Source organism: Vicugna pacos, chromosome 23 (assembly GCF_048564905.1).
Source record: "Vicugna pacos chromosome 23, VicPac4, whole genome shotgun sequence".
Classification (NCBI taxonomy): domain Eukaryota; kingdom Metazoa; phylum Chordata; class Mammalia; order Artiodactyla; family Camelidae; genus Vicugna; species Vicugna pacos.
The window spans coordinates 38,161,652-38,177,801 of record NC_133009.1 but is presented as its reverse complement, the minus strand read 5'-3'; the positions used below and the strand labels follow the sequence as shown (position 1 = coordinate 38,177,801).

The 16,150-nt window shown below is 60.8% G+C and overlaps 1 protein-coding gene across 1 annotated transcript in view; it reads left to right on the top strand.

The window, feature by feature from the left end:
- LMOD1 (leiomodin 1) overlaps window positions 1-16,150 on the top strand; it is a 34,592-nt gene that overhangs the window by 2,078 nt on the left and 16,364 nt on the right. The window contains exon 2 of the mRNA XM_072948264.1: window positions 1,123-1,353. Coding sequence (XP_072804365.1) covers window positions 1,123-1,353 — 231 coding nt within the window. The remainder of the gene's footprint in view (window positions 1-1,122; window positions 1,354-16,150) is intronic.

The following is a 16,150-nucleotide window of genomic DNA, read 5'->3' as shown; positions in this document are numbered from 1 at the left end:
CTCCAGATGCCCCAGCAGAGGAAGGAGCCAAGGAGAGGAAAGAGGTTTGAGCTCTCCTCCCAGGAGCTCAGGGAGGTCGACACCCTGTCAGAGTTTTCCTGCGTCCGCACATAGCACCTCCTAATGGGAACAGCCCACCAGCTTTCAGTCTGGGGACTCGGGATCTTTCTCTCCCCCTCCCCCCTCCCCCCTCCCCCCTCCTCTCTCTCTCTCTCTCTCTCTCTCTCTCTCTCTCTCTCTCTCTCTCCCCCCTCTCCTCTCTCTCCCCTCTCCTCTCTCTCTCTCTCTCCCCTCTCCTCTCTCTCTCTCTCTCTCTCTCTCTCCCCTCTCCTCTCTCTCTCTCTCTCTCTCTCTCTCTCTCTCTCTCTCTCTCTCTCAGCGGCCAAGGCAGCCTGGGGCCTCTGATGCTGGGTCCTCAGGTTCCTAGGCAGAAGAGACTGGGTGGGCGGGGTAGCTCGGAGCTGCTGGAGTCGAGTCTCGGTTCTGGGGCTGTAAACGCCTGGGAGTCCCCAGCACATTACCAAATACAGTAGAAAGGAGTCAGCGGACCAGCGCTGACCACGGCCACGTCCCCCCGGGTGGGGCCGTCACGTGGGCACTTGAGCCCCACGTCCTGTCTGCCTTCCTGCCCTCCCCCACTGCTCTCATCTGCTCCTGCCAGCCTCTGCATTTTTGTATCTTTTTCTCATTGCGTGGCCCCCTTGTCTTTAAAAGGCTAAATGCTCTGTACTAAATTTGGTCACACAGCGCTCCAAGATTCCCTGGAATGTCCTCAAGTTTCAAACAACTCTGACGGCAAGGCAGGCCCGCCCCTGCCCAGGGATTGGCTTCTCTCGTTGGGGCTGGGCTGTCGTGGGGCCTTATTGGCCGCTAGTTGGACCAGCCCAGGTCCACTAGCCCTAGGCTCGGGGAGGCGGCTGCTCCCAGTCCACACATCGGCACCTGTGGCAGGCAGGGCAGGGGAGCCTCCGTCCTCCACCAGCTGGGGGTCTGCTCCCAAGCCCACTCCGCCCATCCAGGTCGGCTCGGCCCCCCTCTCCACCCACCAGAACCCCCAGAGCCCCTGCAAGAGTGGCATCCCATTTTGTCAAGATGTCTAAGGTGGCCAAGTATCGCCGGCAGGTGAGCGAGGACCCTGACATCGACAGCCTGCTGTCCACCCTGTCTCCCGAGGAGATGGAGGAGCTGGAGAAGGAGCTGGACGTGGTGGACCCAGACGGGAGCGTTCCCGTGGGGCTGCGGCAGAGAAACCAGACAGAGAAGCTGTCCACGGGCGTGTACAACCGGGAAGCCATGCTCAGCTTCTGTGAGAAGGAGACCAAGAAGCTCATCCAGAGGGAGACGTCCACAGATGTGAGTGAGGGAGGGGGCAGGGGACCGATGCCCAGACAAGGATTCTCTTTCCTTAGAAGAAAAGTTGTTGTTGGCAGAGGAGTTAATGTTTCTGGAATGATTGTCATCCCCTGAACGGCAGAACAGTTCTCACGGGCTGTTTCATGAAGCAGAGGTTGGCTGTGTTGGAGGACCAGCAGCCACGGCATCTGCAGGGTTACCAATAGTGTGGGAGCCGGAGGGCGCCCTCGGAGTAGTCGTGGTCAAGTTGACTCGTCCCCTCCCGTCAACACCTGGCTTTTCCCTTCCCATCCACCATCCTACTGTGAGGGGGGCAGAACTGTAGAACAGGGCTCGCAGTCTCTTGCCAGCCTCCTCCTTGGGGAGAACAAGTGCCCCCCCACCGAGCCCTCTGACCTCTGGGCATCTCCTGGCGTGCGGACCGTGCGAGGTGGCTGGTCACATGCGCTTCCCAGGGCAGTGAGCCAGGGCCAGGGTCTGTGAGGTGGGAGCTGTGCCTTCACCCGCAGCTTCCGTCTCATCCCCAGAAGAGGTGGGGTCTGTGCTTTCTGGAGGAGTTCTTGAGGGAGCAGCCCTCCCCTTGGTGGTAGGACTGTTACAGGCGTGCGAGGCCCCTTCGCCGTATTTCGCCGTGGGTGTTTTGCCGCCAGGAGGGGCCCAGGGAGGGCCGGAGGGACTGTTCTGGGAACATCTGTCCTCGCCGAGGGTGGGCTTAAGCAGTCGGCTTTGTGTTGTCCTGGGTTGACGCAGAGTTTCCTCCCCCCGTGTGTTCACATGTGGGCTTCTTGGGACAAGGTGGACTGGCCTCACTGGAGCTGGACTTTGTAGAACCCCTTGGTCCAGGTCAGGGGTGTCTGGGGGGGAGACCGTGCTGGCCGTGCGCTGGCCCTCCTGCCCTGCGCTTACTGGCTGCTTCTCTGTGCACCACGCGTCGCTTGTGAGCCCAGGCAAGGGAGGCTCCGTCTCGGCCATCCTTCGTTTGACTCCCGTGACGTGGCAGCTCTCAGGGGCGATGAGGAAGGCAGCATTAGCAGCACTCCTGTGAAGAGTTCGTCTGGGCCGGGGGTAGTGCGGGTCACCAGCCAGCGCACGCTGGGGTCATGCGTGGCCCCCCGGAGATGGGGTGTGGGGAGGAGGGGCAGGGTGAGGTGGAGGGGCTTTGCCAGAAGCTAGAGAGTGGGGGTGTCTGTCACGTGCAGCAGCATCGGAGCCCTGTGCTGGTCACCAGGGACTCGCAGAGAGCTGGGGACCCTGCACTCCGGGGAGAGCTGGGAGAGGGGGCCGGGGTCAGGCGCCCACCAGCCCTTGGGTGAGGCGCGCTGAGGGGAGACGAGCCAGTGCGGGGCTTGCCGGGAGTCCCCGGCTCTGAGCCCTCGACGGCCTGTGTCCGGCAGCCTCTGGGCTCGGGAAGGTGCTCTAGAGGCTGAGGACAAACGTGAGACCCTCCTAGTCCCAGGCAGGCTACGTAGGCCCAGACTGCGGTGCACCTGGATTCCTGCAAACAGACCGTTCCTCAGCCTGTGCACACTGGTCTCCATGGCGGAGCCGGGTCGGGGACACAGGGACGCCCTGCTGGGGAGGCCCCCGGAGGCGGGGGACCCCTGGGGAAGGGCTGCGGTCCACCCACACCTGCTTGCCAAGGCAGAGTCCCCTGTGCGGTCTGGGGGTGGGAGCAAGTGGAGAACGTGGCTCCGCGAGTAGCCATAGCAGAGTCGCCTGGTCTGACACCCAGCGGCTCTCACGGGCTGGTTACTGAGTGGCCCACAGTTAGCTGACCGGCCTGGTCCCCTCGTCCAGGGACCAGGGTGGGAGCACCCATCTCGTGGGGCTGGGGCGAAAGCACTCTGCACCCACCTGGGCAGGTAACAAACACACGACCTCCCATCTCAGTTTACTGGGTGTAGGAGCCGCAAGGTCAATCAGGGGACAGAGAGCCCCCAGCCCCTCCTGCCCAGTCACCTGGGGGCCTGGAGGTCCCTCTGCACGAAGGGTACTTGATCACGGTATTGTGCACATGCTCTTTAAAGGAGCCTCATCTTTTAGACCTAAATACTGAAATACTTACGGGAAGAACCTGGCAAAATTAGGGCATTGGCTTTAAAGTAACTGGGCGAGGGAGGGGCCCGCAGGCATTGCTGGCGTGTTGGAGCAGGGTGGGGAGCCCACGGCGCTCTTGGATGAATCTCTCTGCTTCTCTGTGGGAATCTCCAGTAGCAAACGTTGTCCTCTGTGATAGGCAGACACTGAGAGGGGGAGGCAGGCCTGATCCTGCTCTTCCTGGGGCCGGGACCCCAGGACTTGGCTCTGGCTGTGCCGCCAGGCGGGTCTAACTGTGGAAGGGCCTTGCTCTGCCTCTCCCCCTCCTCCCTCATGACTCCCCCTCCACCCCACCCCAAGCTGCTTCCAGGTCAGCCCCTGTTTGTCCTTGGCTCCCAGACACCACTCACCCAAGGGAGCCTTCCAGACCCCAAGCCCGGCAGGGTCAGGCGCCTCACTGAGCTGAGCACGCCAGCCCCATCCCGGCCCACTGGTCCTCGTGTCATGTTGTTGTCGAGCCTGCTTTTTGTTGTTGTCGTTTGGGGAGGGGATTAATTGGGTTTATTTATTTACTTATTTAGTTATTTTAATGGAGGCACCGAAGGTTAAGCCCAGGACCTTGTGCATACTAAGCACGCACTCCACCACTGAGCTCTACCCCCACCCTCCGGAGCCTGCTTTTTTGTGCAGCTGGTGTGGTCCTGGAGGACAGATGCTAAGCAGGGGTCAGGGTGGGGCGGGGGAGGCTTGACACAGCAGACCCCTGGCTTCCTTCCCTCCCTTTAAAGGGCCTGGTGTGTGACACCCCAGCCCTCCCGTCCAGGTGGAAGACGGCCCCGAGCAGGTGTGTAGCCAGTGGTTTAGTGAAACCCTAGTCCTGGCTCAGGTGTCAGGAACTAGATCCCAACAGGTCAACCCGCGTGTTCTCTTTCCTTCCCAAGTGGGAAGGAGACCCCCCGCCTGCCTTCCCGGCCTCTCCCTGGCGTGGCGGGGCTGGGATTAGCACCTGTGTGCAGCCAGGAGCAGGGCAGCTGAGCTGCGTGGGCAAAGTTCTCTCGGTCCTCCCTCGGGGTAAACACAGAAGCCCACCAGGACCTCCCCACAAGCCAGCTGCTGGGCCCCAGCTCCCTGAGGTCCCCTCTGCTCGCTGCCCCGTTGGCAGCCCCTCCCCATCCAGTCCCAGTTCCCAGCCCGTGTCCGCAGTGTTCCTGCGAGGCTGGGATGCCAGGAGGAGGCGGGAGCATAGCCCTCAGTCTGCCCTTTGCCGGGAGCGCCCTGCGCAGCACGACTCCTTGCTTAAGGAGACTAAGCCCGATGGTGGGGTGCAAAAGCAGAATGGCCCTGGAGGCCCGGGGGAGAGGGCAGGAGAGGTGCTGGGGGGCTGGTGCCCTGGGGAGGCAGCATCAGGCACCGTCGACAGGCAGAAGGCTCAGAGCCTCACCCTGGGTCGGTAAGCTGCCTGCATCCAGTTTGGGAGACTTGACTGTCTCCTTTTTCCTTTTTCATTGACTTACAGCCACTTTACAACGTTGAGTCAGATTCCAGTGTGGAGCACTGTTGTTCAGTCACACGTGAGCATTCGTAGCTCGCCGTCACGTGTGTGTTCGCTGTGAGCTGCACAGGCTTGTGTGTGCGTGTCCCTGTGCTCCCGGTGTCATCTTGTCTGTCTCCTCGGCGTACGCCTGTCAGTGTCTACAGCTTCTGAAATCGACTTCTTAAACTAGGACGTGAGATTCACGTGTGTTTGTTTTAATTATTGTTCTTACTCGTTTATTATGGTTTCTTCTGTCTGTGTTGGAATGTTCAGTGTAACCAGTTTTGAGCAAGTGAAGCATTGGCTCCTGCTCCCGCTCGGCTGACCCCTCCAAGGGGGTAAGAGCCAGGCTGAGTGGGACCTGCGGCGGGGGAGGGCGGATGGCAGGACCACAGCCGAGGAAGTTCAGCAGGGATGGGGATGGGGCTTCAGAAGCAGGCGCTGGGTGGGTGTCCCGCTGGCTTCTGGCCAGCTGGGGACTCAGGGTCCCCAGGCTGCACAGGCACCCCAGCTGGGGGTGGAGCCCATGCCCGCCCCCCCGTCTGCCTTCCCTCAGCCTGTCCCTGCACCCGGGAGCCTGGAGAGTGTGTGGCAGCTGATGTGGCTGCCCACCGGGGTCACGACGTGTGCTGCCACCCGGGTGACTGCCCCAGGACAGGCTCAAAAGCCCGGTGTGGGGGTCCAGGGCACTGTTCTCCGAGCTCTGAGGTCTGCGGGCTGGGCGCCTGCCCCAGTGACACCAAACAGGGAGCAGGGGCGGGGGAAGTTGATACTCCACACCTGCCCAGTTGGATAAACAGGAATAGCCTTTCCAGGGGGGCCTGTGCTGTTTACCGGGCCTCTCGGGGCAAAGCGGACAGAGGAACAGGGTTCCAGATTCAGAGCGTCTGCTCCCCTCCGTCTCGGGCTCAGCTGGAGGTCGGGGTGGAGCACGCAGCGTTTGGAGCCCGAGGGGTCCAGGTGCCATCCTGCCTGGCCCCTCGCAGGCCGGAGAACTCGGCAGGTCCCCTCAGAAGGAAGAACGTTTACTTGCTGAGGACCTTCCAGACAGAAGGCCTCGTGAACGTGGCTTCCGGCTGCTTTACGGGTCAGGCGACCTTGGAGGGTTACTGAGGGCGGCAGAGACCTTCGCCTCCTCTCCGGAGTTCCACCTCCTGCCTGTGTATGTGCCAAATCAGCTTTTTCTCCCAGTCTCTCATGGGGTTAAGAAGAATGCCGTGGGTGGGCCTGGGGGCTGACCCGCAGGGCGGGTGTGCAGCTGCCCCCTCAACCGGGGCCTGGTTTCTGTGCCCAGTTATCTCACACCTGGCTCCAGGGCGGAGCGGAGTGCAGAAGAGGCTGGGGGAGGTGTCAGGACGCCGTTTACAAACAGCCAGGAATCAAGGGCCTCCTGACCCCACGCCCTCCTCTCGCCTCCCCTCGCCCACCTCCCTCAGCGGGGTCCCTGGCCTCCTCAGCCTTTCCTTCCTCCTCGAGACCCAGGCTCCTCAGGACCCCATCCCCGAGACCTGCCCGTGGAAGGGGAGCACCTTGGAGGCAGGATAAACTGAGTCTAGAGCTTAGGACGGGCAGCCGTCCTAAGGAGAGGCACCCAAGCCTGGGTTCAGTTGATGCCCTGCAGGTTGCCGGCTATGGGGCTGGGACATGACCCTTTGCCTCTCTGAGCCTGAGATAGCCGTCCACAAATGGAAATAACACGGGTCATGGGACAGTGTGAGGCTTAGGCAAAACCATGCCTGGGAGGCACCTGGCAGGCAGGGTGGGTTGGAGACGTGGAGGTGAGGCTGTGAACTTTGCCCTCCCTTCACTCCTGCCCCCACGGCCCCACTCTTCACAGGCAGGACTCATGAAGCATGGCTTTTGTTTGTAAGGAGGGAGGCAGATCCCAGAAAATCATTAATTCTCCAATATTAGTGAGCTTCCTGTAGGTTCTTAATAAACGCCAGGTCAACGCCAGGCCATTAGCCCCAGGGAGCTCACACTAATAGGTGGGACACACACACACGCACCCCCCGTGTGTGACGTATCGACATGTAACGTCCTGTTACAAAGAAGTGGTGAGGATTGGGTTCAGGTGATGGGGGTGGGTTCAGGTGATGCAGGGTGGGTTCAGGTGATGTGGGGCGGGGTTCAGGTAGTGGGAGGTGAGTTCAGGTGATGGGGTGGGTTCAGGTGATGCAGGGTGGGTTCAGGTGATGGGGGTGGGTTCAGGTGATGCAGGGTGGGTTCAGGTGATGCGGGGCGGGGTTCAGGTAGTGGGAGGTGGGTTCAAGTGATGGGGTGGGTTCAGGTGATGCGGGGCGGGTTCAGGTAGTGGGAGGTGGGTTCAGGTGATGCGGGGTGGGTTCAAGTGATGGGGTGGGTTCAGGTGATGCGGGGTGGGGTTCAGGTAGTGGGAGGTGGGTTCAGGTGATGCGGGGCGGGTTCAGGTGATGCGGGGCGGGTTCAGGTGATGCGGGGTGGGTTCAGGTGATGGGGTGGGTTCAGGTGATGGGGGTGGGTTAGGTGATGCAGGGTGGGTTCAGGTGGTGCAGGAACTTACAGGGTAGCTTGCTGGGACAGCATTGGAGGGTTGAGCGAAGGAGAGACGTGATCTGATCTGTGGGATGTACAGAAGGCAGGAGGGCAGGGCTGGAGGAGGGTGTTGCAGCCGCTCTGGCAGGAGCTCAGGGTGGTTTGGGGAGGAGGATCAGGCTGGAGAAATACTTTGCAGGCAGCACAGCCGGTGGTGGCTCGCATCTTGTGGGAAAGGGAGGAGTGGGGAGTGGGGGCCACGGTCCTGCCTGAGCTACTGGGTTGAGCCTGCTGCCGTCACTGATGTGAGGAGTGACTTTGAGGGAGGGTTTGGACGGGAACAAGCTCGTGGGGCTGAGTGGCCCCCGCGGTGGGTGCTGGCTTGTGGGGAGCTTGGGGGCGAGGAGGGTCGGTGTGGAGGTGACACTGAAACCCTGAGCCTGGAAGAAGCACTAGGGAGTGAGGCAGGAGAGGAGCGCCAGCTCAGGGCCACGTGTACCTCCCTCCAGCATCTCGGAGCCGAAGGGAGGAGACAGAGCGGTTTCTCAGACGCAGGTGAAGGGGGCTCCCAGGTAGGTCCTGAGTGTCCATTCTTGTAATAGGACGAGAACAGAGACTGTGTGGTAGCTGGAAGGACGGAGGCCGCCGGGAGTTCTCGGTAGGGAGGAGGCCGTGGAGAGGTCTGTGGGTGGAGGAAACAGACTATTTTTTGAGTTTTGTTCTCATGGGGCACAAAGAAGCAGGCTGGAGGCAAACTTGGATCATGGGAGAAGCTTCGAAAGCAGTTTCTGTGCTGGTGGGGAGTGTCAGGAGAGAGGGGACCTCGAAGGTGCAGGACACACTGCGGTGGGGGGAGGGTGCAGATGAGTCACACAGGAACGTGGGGAGGGGACAGTGTTGCCACGTGCCCGGTGCTGCTTGGGGAAGACACGGAGGCAGCCAAGCACAGGCTGGACTGAAGGGAAGTAACCGGGAGGCTGTGGTCAGAGGTTATGCCTCAGGTCCCGAGAAAAATGCTGCGTGCTCCCCGGGTGACGTGGGAAAACAGGAAATGCTCCCAGATACGAAGCCTGGCCTCTGAACAGTCAGCAGCAACAGCCAGCTGTCAGAGTTGCTTGAAAACCCAGTAGATTGTCACCTCCAGGGCATCCATCTCCTGTCCGCAAGGCCACCGTGCCCAGCAGGAGGGGAGACTCTGGTCCTCTACTGGCACGTGACCGGCTGGTGGGCTGAGCTCGGGGCTGCAGGCCAAGCAGAGGTCCTGAGCCCTTCCCGGCTTCACTGCTCACCCGCTGAGCAGCCTCAGATACACGCCGACCGTTTCTAAGCTGTACTTTGTTTTTATTCCTCAATGTCTGTATCTCATTGTATTTGACAACAGTGGATTTTTTTCCTAGCACATGTTTTTATTGAAATATAAAATACATACAGAAAAGTGTGCAAAACACCGTATGTAGAGTTTCCCGGACTCTCAGAAACCGAACAAGAACCAGAACATGGCGACCGGGGAGTCCCTGCACGCCCCCCCGCCACGCTTCCTCCCCCAGGAACCCTGCCCCGCCGCCCGCGGGCTAGTGCTGCCTGCTTGAAACTACGCAGTCAGACTGTGCGTGCCCCGCTTGGCCTCACGCCTGTGGGGCCCAGCCGTGCCGTCTGTGGTGGCTTTTACTTTCACTGCTGCACCGTATCCCTTCGTACGAATGCACCGTGATTATGTCTCACGTCACTGTTGACGGACGGGGGTTGGTTTCAGTTTGGGGTTATTACAAACAATGCCGTGATGTACGTCTCTGGGTGCACTTACAACTTCATTTCTGTTGGGCGTGCACCTGGAGTGGAATTGCTGGGACGTAGGAGACGCATGATGAAGCTTCAGTTTCTTCGCCTGGAGACAGAGGTCGTCCTCCCCGATCTGGTGTCTCTGTGAGACAGAGGCGCTTGGAGAAGGCCCAGCACAGTGATGAGAAAACAGCATGCATTTCATTAAGTGGTGGCCCATCGGCATGTCTACTGGAGGCCCTCTCGGAGCAACCAGTGCCGTCTCGTCTTGGGACACTTTCTGCCTCTGTCCTCCTGACCCGGCCTGTTCGGATTTGGACGCTGCACCAAGACCCGGTCGGACTTCTCAACCCCACGCTCGTCCTTTCCAGGGGTCATGGCCCCTTCCCATGCTTGGCTGACTTCCCCCGTGTGGACAGACTTCCCAGGGCCCAGGCCTTTCCAGCTCTGCTCAGGACTCCCCCGTTGGCTGTTCTCAGCATTGTCCCGGTTCTCAGGCGGAGGCCCCCGTCTCATCACCACAGCCCAGTGGGACTAACTGTCGGTGTCCCTGCCCCCACCCCAAGCCACCTCACACCTGGAGGAAGTAGATGTGTATGTAACCTCGGCCTGGCCCCCGGGCTGCCTGGGGACCTCTGCACCCTGCCGTATTCCAGAGGTAGCCTCTCTACCAGGCCTTTGCTCCCTCAGCAGGTGCCCTGGCATCATATCTCACTGAGAAACTTGAAGCCTTCGGGTGAGAATACCTTCGAGTTCTTCTTCTGCTGCCGGAAAACTTAGAGCCCCAGACCAGAGGCCCTTCCGCTCCCCTCTCCTCTCGCGGAGAAGGCGGACTCCTCGGAGACCCTCGTTCCTTTCACCATCTGTTTTCTCTCTGTCTGTCTGTCCTCTCTGTCCCTCCTCACCCTGCCTTCCTACTGGCTCTTCCTCTCCCTGCCCCCGCCTGGCTCCTTCACAGAGACCACGGGAACAGCTCACCCACGCTGGCCGTCACCATGGACCTCGGAGTGGCCACACTCCTCCAGGCGCTCTCCAGCCCTGTCCTGCGAGCTCTCTGTGTTGGCCGACCTCTGCCGGTTCTCACGCTCAACGTCGCTGCTCTGTGCTCGCTGGTTCCCTCCTCTCCCCTGCCGCTGTCCTCATCCCCTCCCTAGCCCCTCTGCCGCCGGGGCCCAGACTCGGCTGTTCTCAGGGCTCTGCCCGTCCGGCCCCGCGGACTCCGTGCCACTGAGTGCTCGCACGCTATCTCTGGCCTAGATCTCTGTCCTGAGTTCTGGGTCATCCACAATCCTCGGGGCCTCCTCAGGTGTCTCGACTTCAGCTCGTGTGAGATAAATTAATCATCGCCACCCCACTCCACACTTGCCTTCCCCTGTACTTTGGTGACTAGAAGGTGACTAACCTCTGCCCGTGTCCTCAGTTCTCTAGGGGACAGAACCTGATGCCTCCACCTGTCCCCCTCCTGCCGCCTGGCTCACCTCTCTGCTCGGAGGATGCCTGACCTTGCCGCCCACCACCCCGCCCTTTCGTCCACCCTGTCTGACCGTCCACCCCGCAGCTACCAGCGCCTTCTAACAAAGTGAAATTGTGATCCTGACACCGTCCTGCTCGAGAGCCTTGAGTTGCTCAGCGTAACGGCCCTGGTCCAACCCACACGCCTTCGCACAGCCTTGGGGATCCTGGGCAATTCAGCACCTCCCTGCCCCTCCAGCTGCTAACACTCCTCTCCTTGACCTCTGGCCTCTGCCGCTTCCAGGCCGGACAGCTGGCCCTGACAGGCACCGTGCTTATCCTGCGGCCCCTGTGCCTCCCCTGCCTCCGCTGGCCAGGCTAATCCTCGCCCCCCTGAATTCAGCTCAGGGACAGCCAGTCCTGTGCAGTGCGCCTCCCCCACCCTGCCCAGCAGGCACGGAACGCGATGTTTGGCATTGTCTGTGCTTCCCCCCAACACCTGAGGGCAGGGCCTGAGCCATCCCCTTGTCCCTGCAGCGGGCGTGGTGCCCAGCTCAGTTGACACCTGGGGAAGAGCTGGGACGAGGGCCCTGCAGATGAACAGTCTGCGTTTCTCTGCCAGGGCGCGCTCTGCGGAACCAAGCCCATCAGAACGCTGGCTGAGCGACTGACTCCTCTTCCTCCAAAGAGGCACTACCTGGTCCTGTTCTAAACACATGGGCAAGAAAGCAACTTGTCGCCTGCGCCGATGCCCTAGGGCTGTCTCCAGAGGCCCAGCGGACAAGTGTCCCCAGAGTGGGTCACCCCACGTGCCCCAGCAGCGGGGCAGTCCCCCTGCCTGTCCCTGCATGTTATTTAGAAACACGTGTTCTCCAAGTCCTGGCCTGGAGCGCTGGAGACCCCCGTGTTCCCACGGTCAGGGCTCTCCCGCCCTGCACCCTGGCCTGAGGCGGGGGGGAGGAGGCAGCGGTGCGCTGCGGGAGGTGAGCTGCTCCAGAAACTGACTGACTTTTGTGGTGTGATGGGGCACCTCGCAGGTGCTGTCAAACATGGGGGAAAAGAGCGAAAGCGAGAGGAGCCGCGTCACCAGCCACGGCTGTCGGCACCGCCGCGTTGCGGAGGAGGCCCGCACGTGCTCCCTCCTCCGGTTGAGGTCGCCTGACGCGCCAACACGGATTCACGTGATTTGTCTGCTGCTGCTGCTCATTTGCTGTCACGCGATCGTGGCCATTTCACGCGTCACTGACGATTCTGAACGTCTCGGGGTCGTAATCATCCATTGTGCGGCTGGGGGAGCCTCTGCCTATATTTACAAACTTTGGAGTAAATACACTTTCCAGGTCCCCAAAGGAGTCCCCAGACGCAGGCTCCTTCCCCTGGCCTGGGCGCCCGTCCCCAGAGAGATGGAGCCAAACTCGATAAACAGAACCATTGACGCGCTGTTCCCAGCTGAGGCTCGTGGCCAGAGGGGCAGGATAGCTCAGAAGGAGAGGAGAGGCTCCCTGGACGCTGGAGACGGAGGGTCCGCTCCCAGGGCAGGGGACGTGAGGCCGCACAGGCTGTGCTCCGGGGGCTCGAGTTCCTGGTGCCGGCCCCTAGGCCAAACATGGCAGCCCCGCTCCCCCAGGCTGTGTCCTCCTGCAGCACCGTGAGCAGTCGCGCTGGGGGAGGGGACAGCCTAGTGGTGCAGCTCATGCTGAGCATGCACGAGGTCCTGGGTTCCATCCCCAGTACCTCCATTTAAAAAAAAAAAGGGAAAAAGAATTTTTTTCTCTACTTGAAAAGAGAATTGAGGCTGCAGCCTTGAGAAATTCCAGGTGTGGGAGGACGTCAAGGAGGGAAGGTCACTGTTGCCTCCTCCTACTTCCAAGGTCCTGTGCTAGAGGCGGCCCTGGTACCGGTTCCTCCCCCAAGAAAAGCAGAGGGAGAGTGTCGGAGCCCAGCAGCCCCCGGGGGGCCCTCAGCTGTCTCGGGACATCCATCTGCAACCCAGCCCGTCCAGGCTGGATGAGAGGACTGAACGCTGCTGTCACATCTGGGCTCACAGGCCTCCACACACTCGGCCTGAGGTGCGCTCGCATCAGCCGTGCAGGGTGGATGGGATAAAGGAACTGGGGCTTAGCGAGGTTGCCCAGCAGGTGATCGCGGAAGGTCTCTAACTCCTTCTGACTTCAAGTTAACAGGAGAAGAACCTGTCCCTCAGCCTCCTTTCTGGGCCTCCCTTGAATGGGGGCCATGTCTGCTGCACGCCCACCTCGGGGACAGGCGCTGGGCAGGCGCCTGGGCTGGCTGCTCCTGCAGCCGTGCTGTGCTCGAGGTGGGGGCTGGCCTGGCCCCACCCCTACCCCGGCTCGGGTGCCCCTTCCCCCAAGGGTGGGCCCCAGTCCTGCTCACCACCTGCTCTCTGCAGGAGCCAGGCTGTGGGAGGGGCCGTGGGCCGTCCCGCTTGCCACCTCCAGGTGATGGGGGCCCCCGCGTGTCTGTGGTCGCACGGGGGCTGTGATTTAGGGCGTTTGTTGCTCATCACAAGCGGGAACAGACAGAAGGAGGCAGAACCGGTTGTCCTGGGTCTGGTCCGTTCGGGGCAGGACCCCCCCCCCCGCGCCGCGAGGCTGCCGAATGCTGGGTGCGTGGCCGGTGGGGGATGAGCGAGCCGCGGTCTGAGTGTGAGGCTCACACCAGGTCCCCACGACTTAGCAGGAGGCACGAATGTGAAGGGAGCTCATTGGGAGTGCCATTGTTGGTCAGTTGTTGACGTAATTCAGGGATGGCTTTTAAACATTTATGTTTTATTTTAAAAAGCACAGGGTTTATTGGGAAATCTTGCTGTCAGCGCTTCCTGCCGTGTGTCCCTAACGCACATCTTCACAGAGAGACGCCAGGCGTGGCGCTGGGTGTGCGCGCGTGTGCACGTGTGTGTGCGCGTGTGAGCGTGTGCCTGGGCTGCTGGGAAGCGGAGAACTGGCTCAAGGTCGTGTTTAGGCAACGCCTGTCACTCCTGCTCAGCCCCTGAGACCTCAGCACAGACGTCACTCGAGTTTACCTCACTCGTTTCTCCTTCCTTTTGCAAACGTGACCCCTAGAGCGCTTGCGGTGCCTGCAGAGCTTGGAGCTCCCGCTTCCTCTGGGTGCCGCTTGTCCACGAGACGGCGTCCCCAGCAACCGCCCCGGCACACAGTTGTTTTGGCCTGGTTTTTTATGTTTTCTGTTCTATAGTCTTTATCCTTCAGAAATTAAAGCAGGAGGAGGTGAACGCAGCAGGTTAGGGAAGGCTTTGCTCAGTGCGCCCCTCCTGTCATCCTGCATGCGATCAGGAGCAGGATCTCTTAATTGTCGTTTAGATGTTTACTGAGATACAATTCACCTGTAGCTTTTACCCTTTTAAAGTGTGTGCTTCGGTGGGTTTTTACTAATTCATAAGAGATGCTACCAATTCCTCTAATTCCAGAATACTTTTTTCACCCCAAAAAGAAACCCCACACCCACCAGCAGTTCCTCCACAGTCCCCCTTCTGCCAGAGCCCGGAAACCACTCGTCTGCTTTCCGTCTCTGAACCTGCCTGTTCCGGGCGTTTCACATACATGGAGCCACAGCACGTGGCCTGTGGCTCTGCCTTCCCATCACGTGTGTCGAGGTTCATCCTGCCGGCGTGCGCCGTCGTTGCTCGTCCGGCTGAATGGCGTTAATTTGTGCGGTTCACCGCGTTGTGTTTGTCTGCTCAGCACTTCATGAGTTTTTGGGTTATTTCCACTTTCTTGTTCTTATGAAAGATGCCGCTGTGAACAACCATGGGTTCGTTTTTGTGCGGACATGAGTTTCTGGTCTCCTTGGACATACACCCGGGAGCGGAATTGCCGGGTCACGGGGCAGCTCTGTGTTTAGCTGTTCGGGAAGCACCAGACGGATTTCAAAGCAGCTGCGCCATTTACACCCCCGCCGGCCGCGGAGGCGAGCTCCGGTTGCTCCGCGTCCTCACTCGGCCTGTCCTCGTCTGCCTTGTCAGCGCGGCCGTCCCTGTCGCTGGGAAGGGCGCTCACTGAGGTTTTGCTCAGCTCAGCGGGTTTCACTCTATCAAATAATGTGGCAACTCACTTGCTCTTAGCCCTCAAAGCCCCGTCCTCCTCCTGAGGCTCCCTTGTCCAGAGTCGCCAGATTTGTTCTTGTGGTCTCAGGGCTGCTTGCACACCTGCGGCCCCCAGGGTTGTGTCTCGAGCCCGGATCACGCTCCTGAGCTACCGGCCCTCATGGGCACTGACTCCTCAGGCATTTAGACATTGGCTCGGCCCCCAACCACCGTCCCAGCCCCTCCTGCCCCCCCATTCCCTCGTCCTGGTTTTAAGCCTCGCTGTGTCTCCAGTCCACTGAGCTGGAAACCTCGGGGTCACCTCCCAGTCTTCCTGCTGTTCCCCACTTGACCGAGTCTTACTAACTGGCCCCCAGAAACATCCACAGACTTCCTCTCCTCGGCTCACGGGCTCAGCCCAGTGCGGTCTAGGCCCTGCCACGTCCTGCCTCAGCTCCTCTCTGCCAGAGCTGCCGTCCTAGGTGCAAGCCTGATTGTCACCCCTCAGGGTAAAGCTGTGTGCTCTTCCATTGGCCCTCGTGTGACGCCCACACCCCTCAGTGTGAAGTCCAGGTCAGGTCTCCTCCCCTCCCGCGACCCTGGGGACAGAGAGCATCTCCACGTCCTTGGACAGGCTCATGTGCTCTGCCCGTGAGCGTCCGCTGCCCGCCTCCTGTGCCCGGACCAGCCCCCTGAAGGGGCCGCCTGGGCAGCTCGCTGTCCCCTCTTCCTGGCCCCCATCGCATGTTCTCCGGGTCCTGCACTGTGGGGCTCCCGGCCTCCCCGACGTGAGGCTGTGACATCCTCGCTTGCCCCTCTCCTCCCCTATATCTCTACCTTGCCTCTCCCCTCCGTGGAATGACCAGACCCACCTCCAGCTGTCCTGGAGCTTGAAGGAGCTAAGTGCTCAGGCCAGTCCCCAGCTCGGATGGACTTCCCTGTGTGTCTCAGAAGGACAGACCCAGCCTCTTAGCTCAGCTATGAGGGAGTCCCAGCCCTGTCGCTCTGGCACGGGGAGGCCCGGCACCTTCTTGGGTTCAGCTGCAGGAAGGGAGCTGCGTCTGGGAGTCGTGGTGACCCCGCCACTCACAGGAGGGAACTTTCTAGAACAGTTTGCAGGTGCCCGAAACCCTGGCAGTGTGGCTCAGGGGTGTCGTTTTATTCCAGAAGCGTCAGCAGTGGGTGGAGGTACAGTGGAAGCCAGCGATTCCCCGCTGAGACGGCAGGGGAGAGCGGAGGAGGCCCCTCGGGACAGCTCCATGGCTGGCTCGGCGGGGGTCTGGGAGCTCAGGCTCCCGGAGGCTCCTGGCAGGTGCCTGGGAGCTGTCGTCAGTCTGCCTGCCCGGTGGGCGCAAGCACACCTGCTGGGTCTGCAGACTGTCTGAAGCACAAAGGGACCATGAACTTTGGGTTTGGGG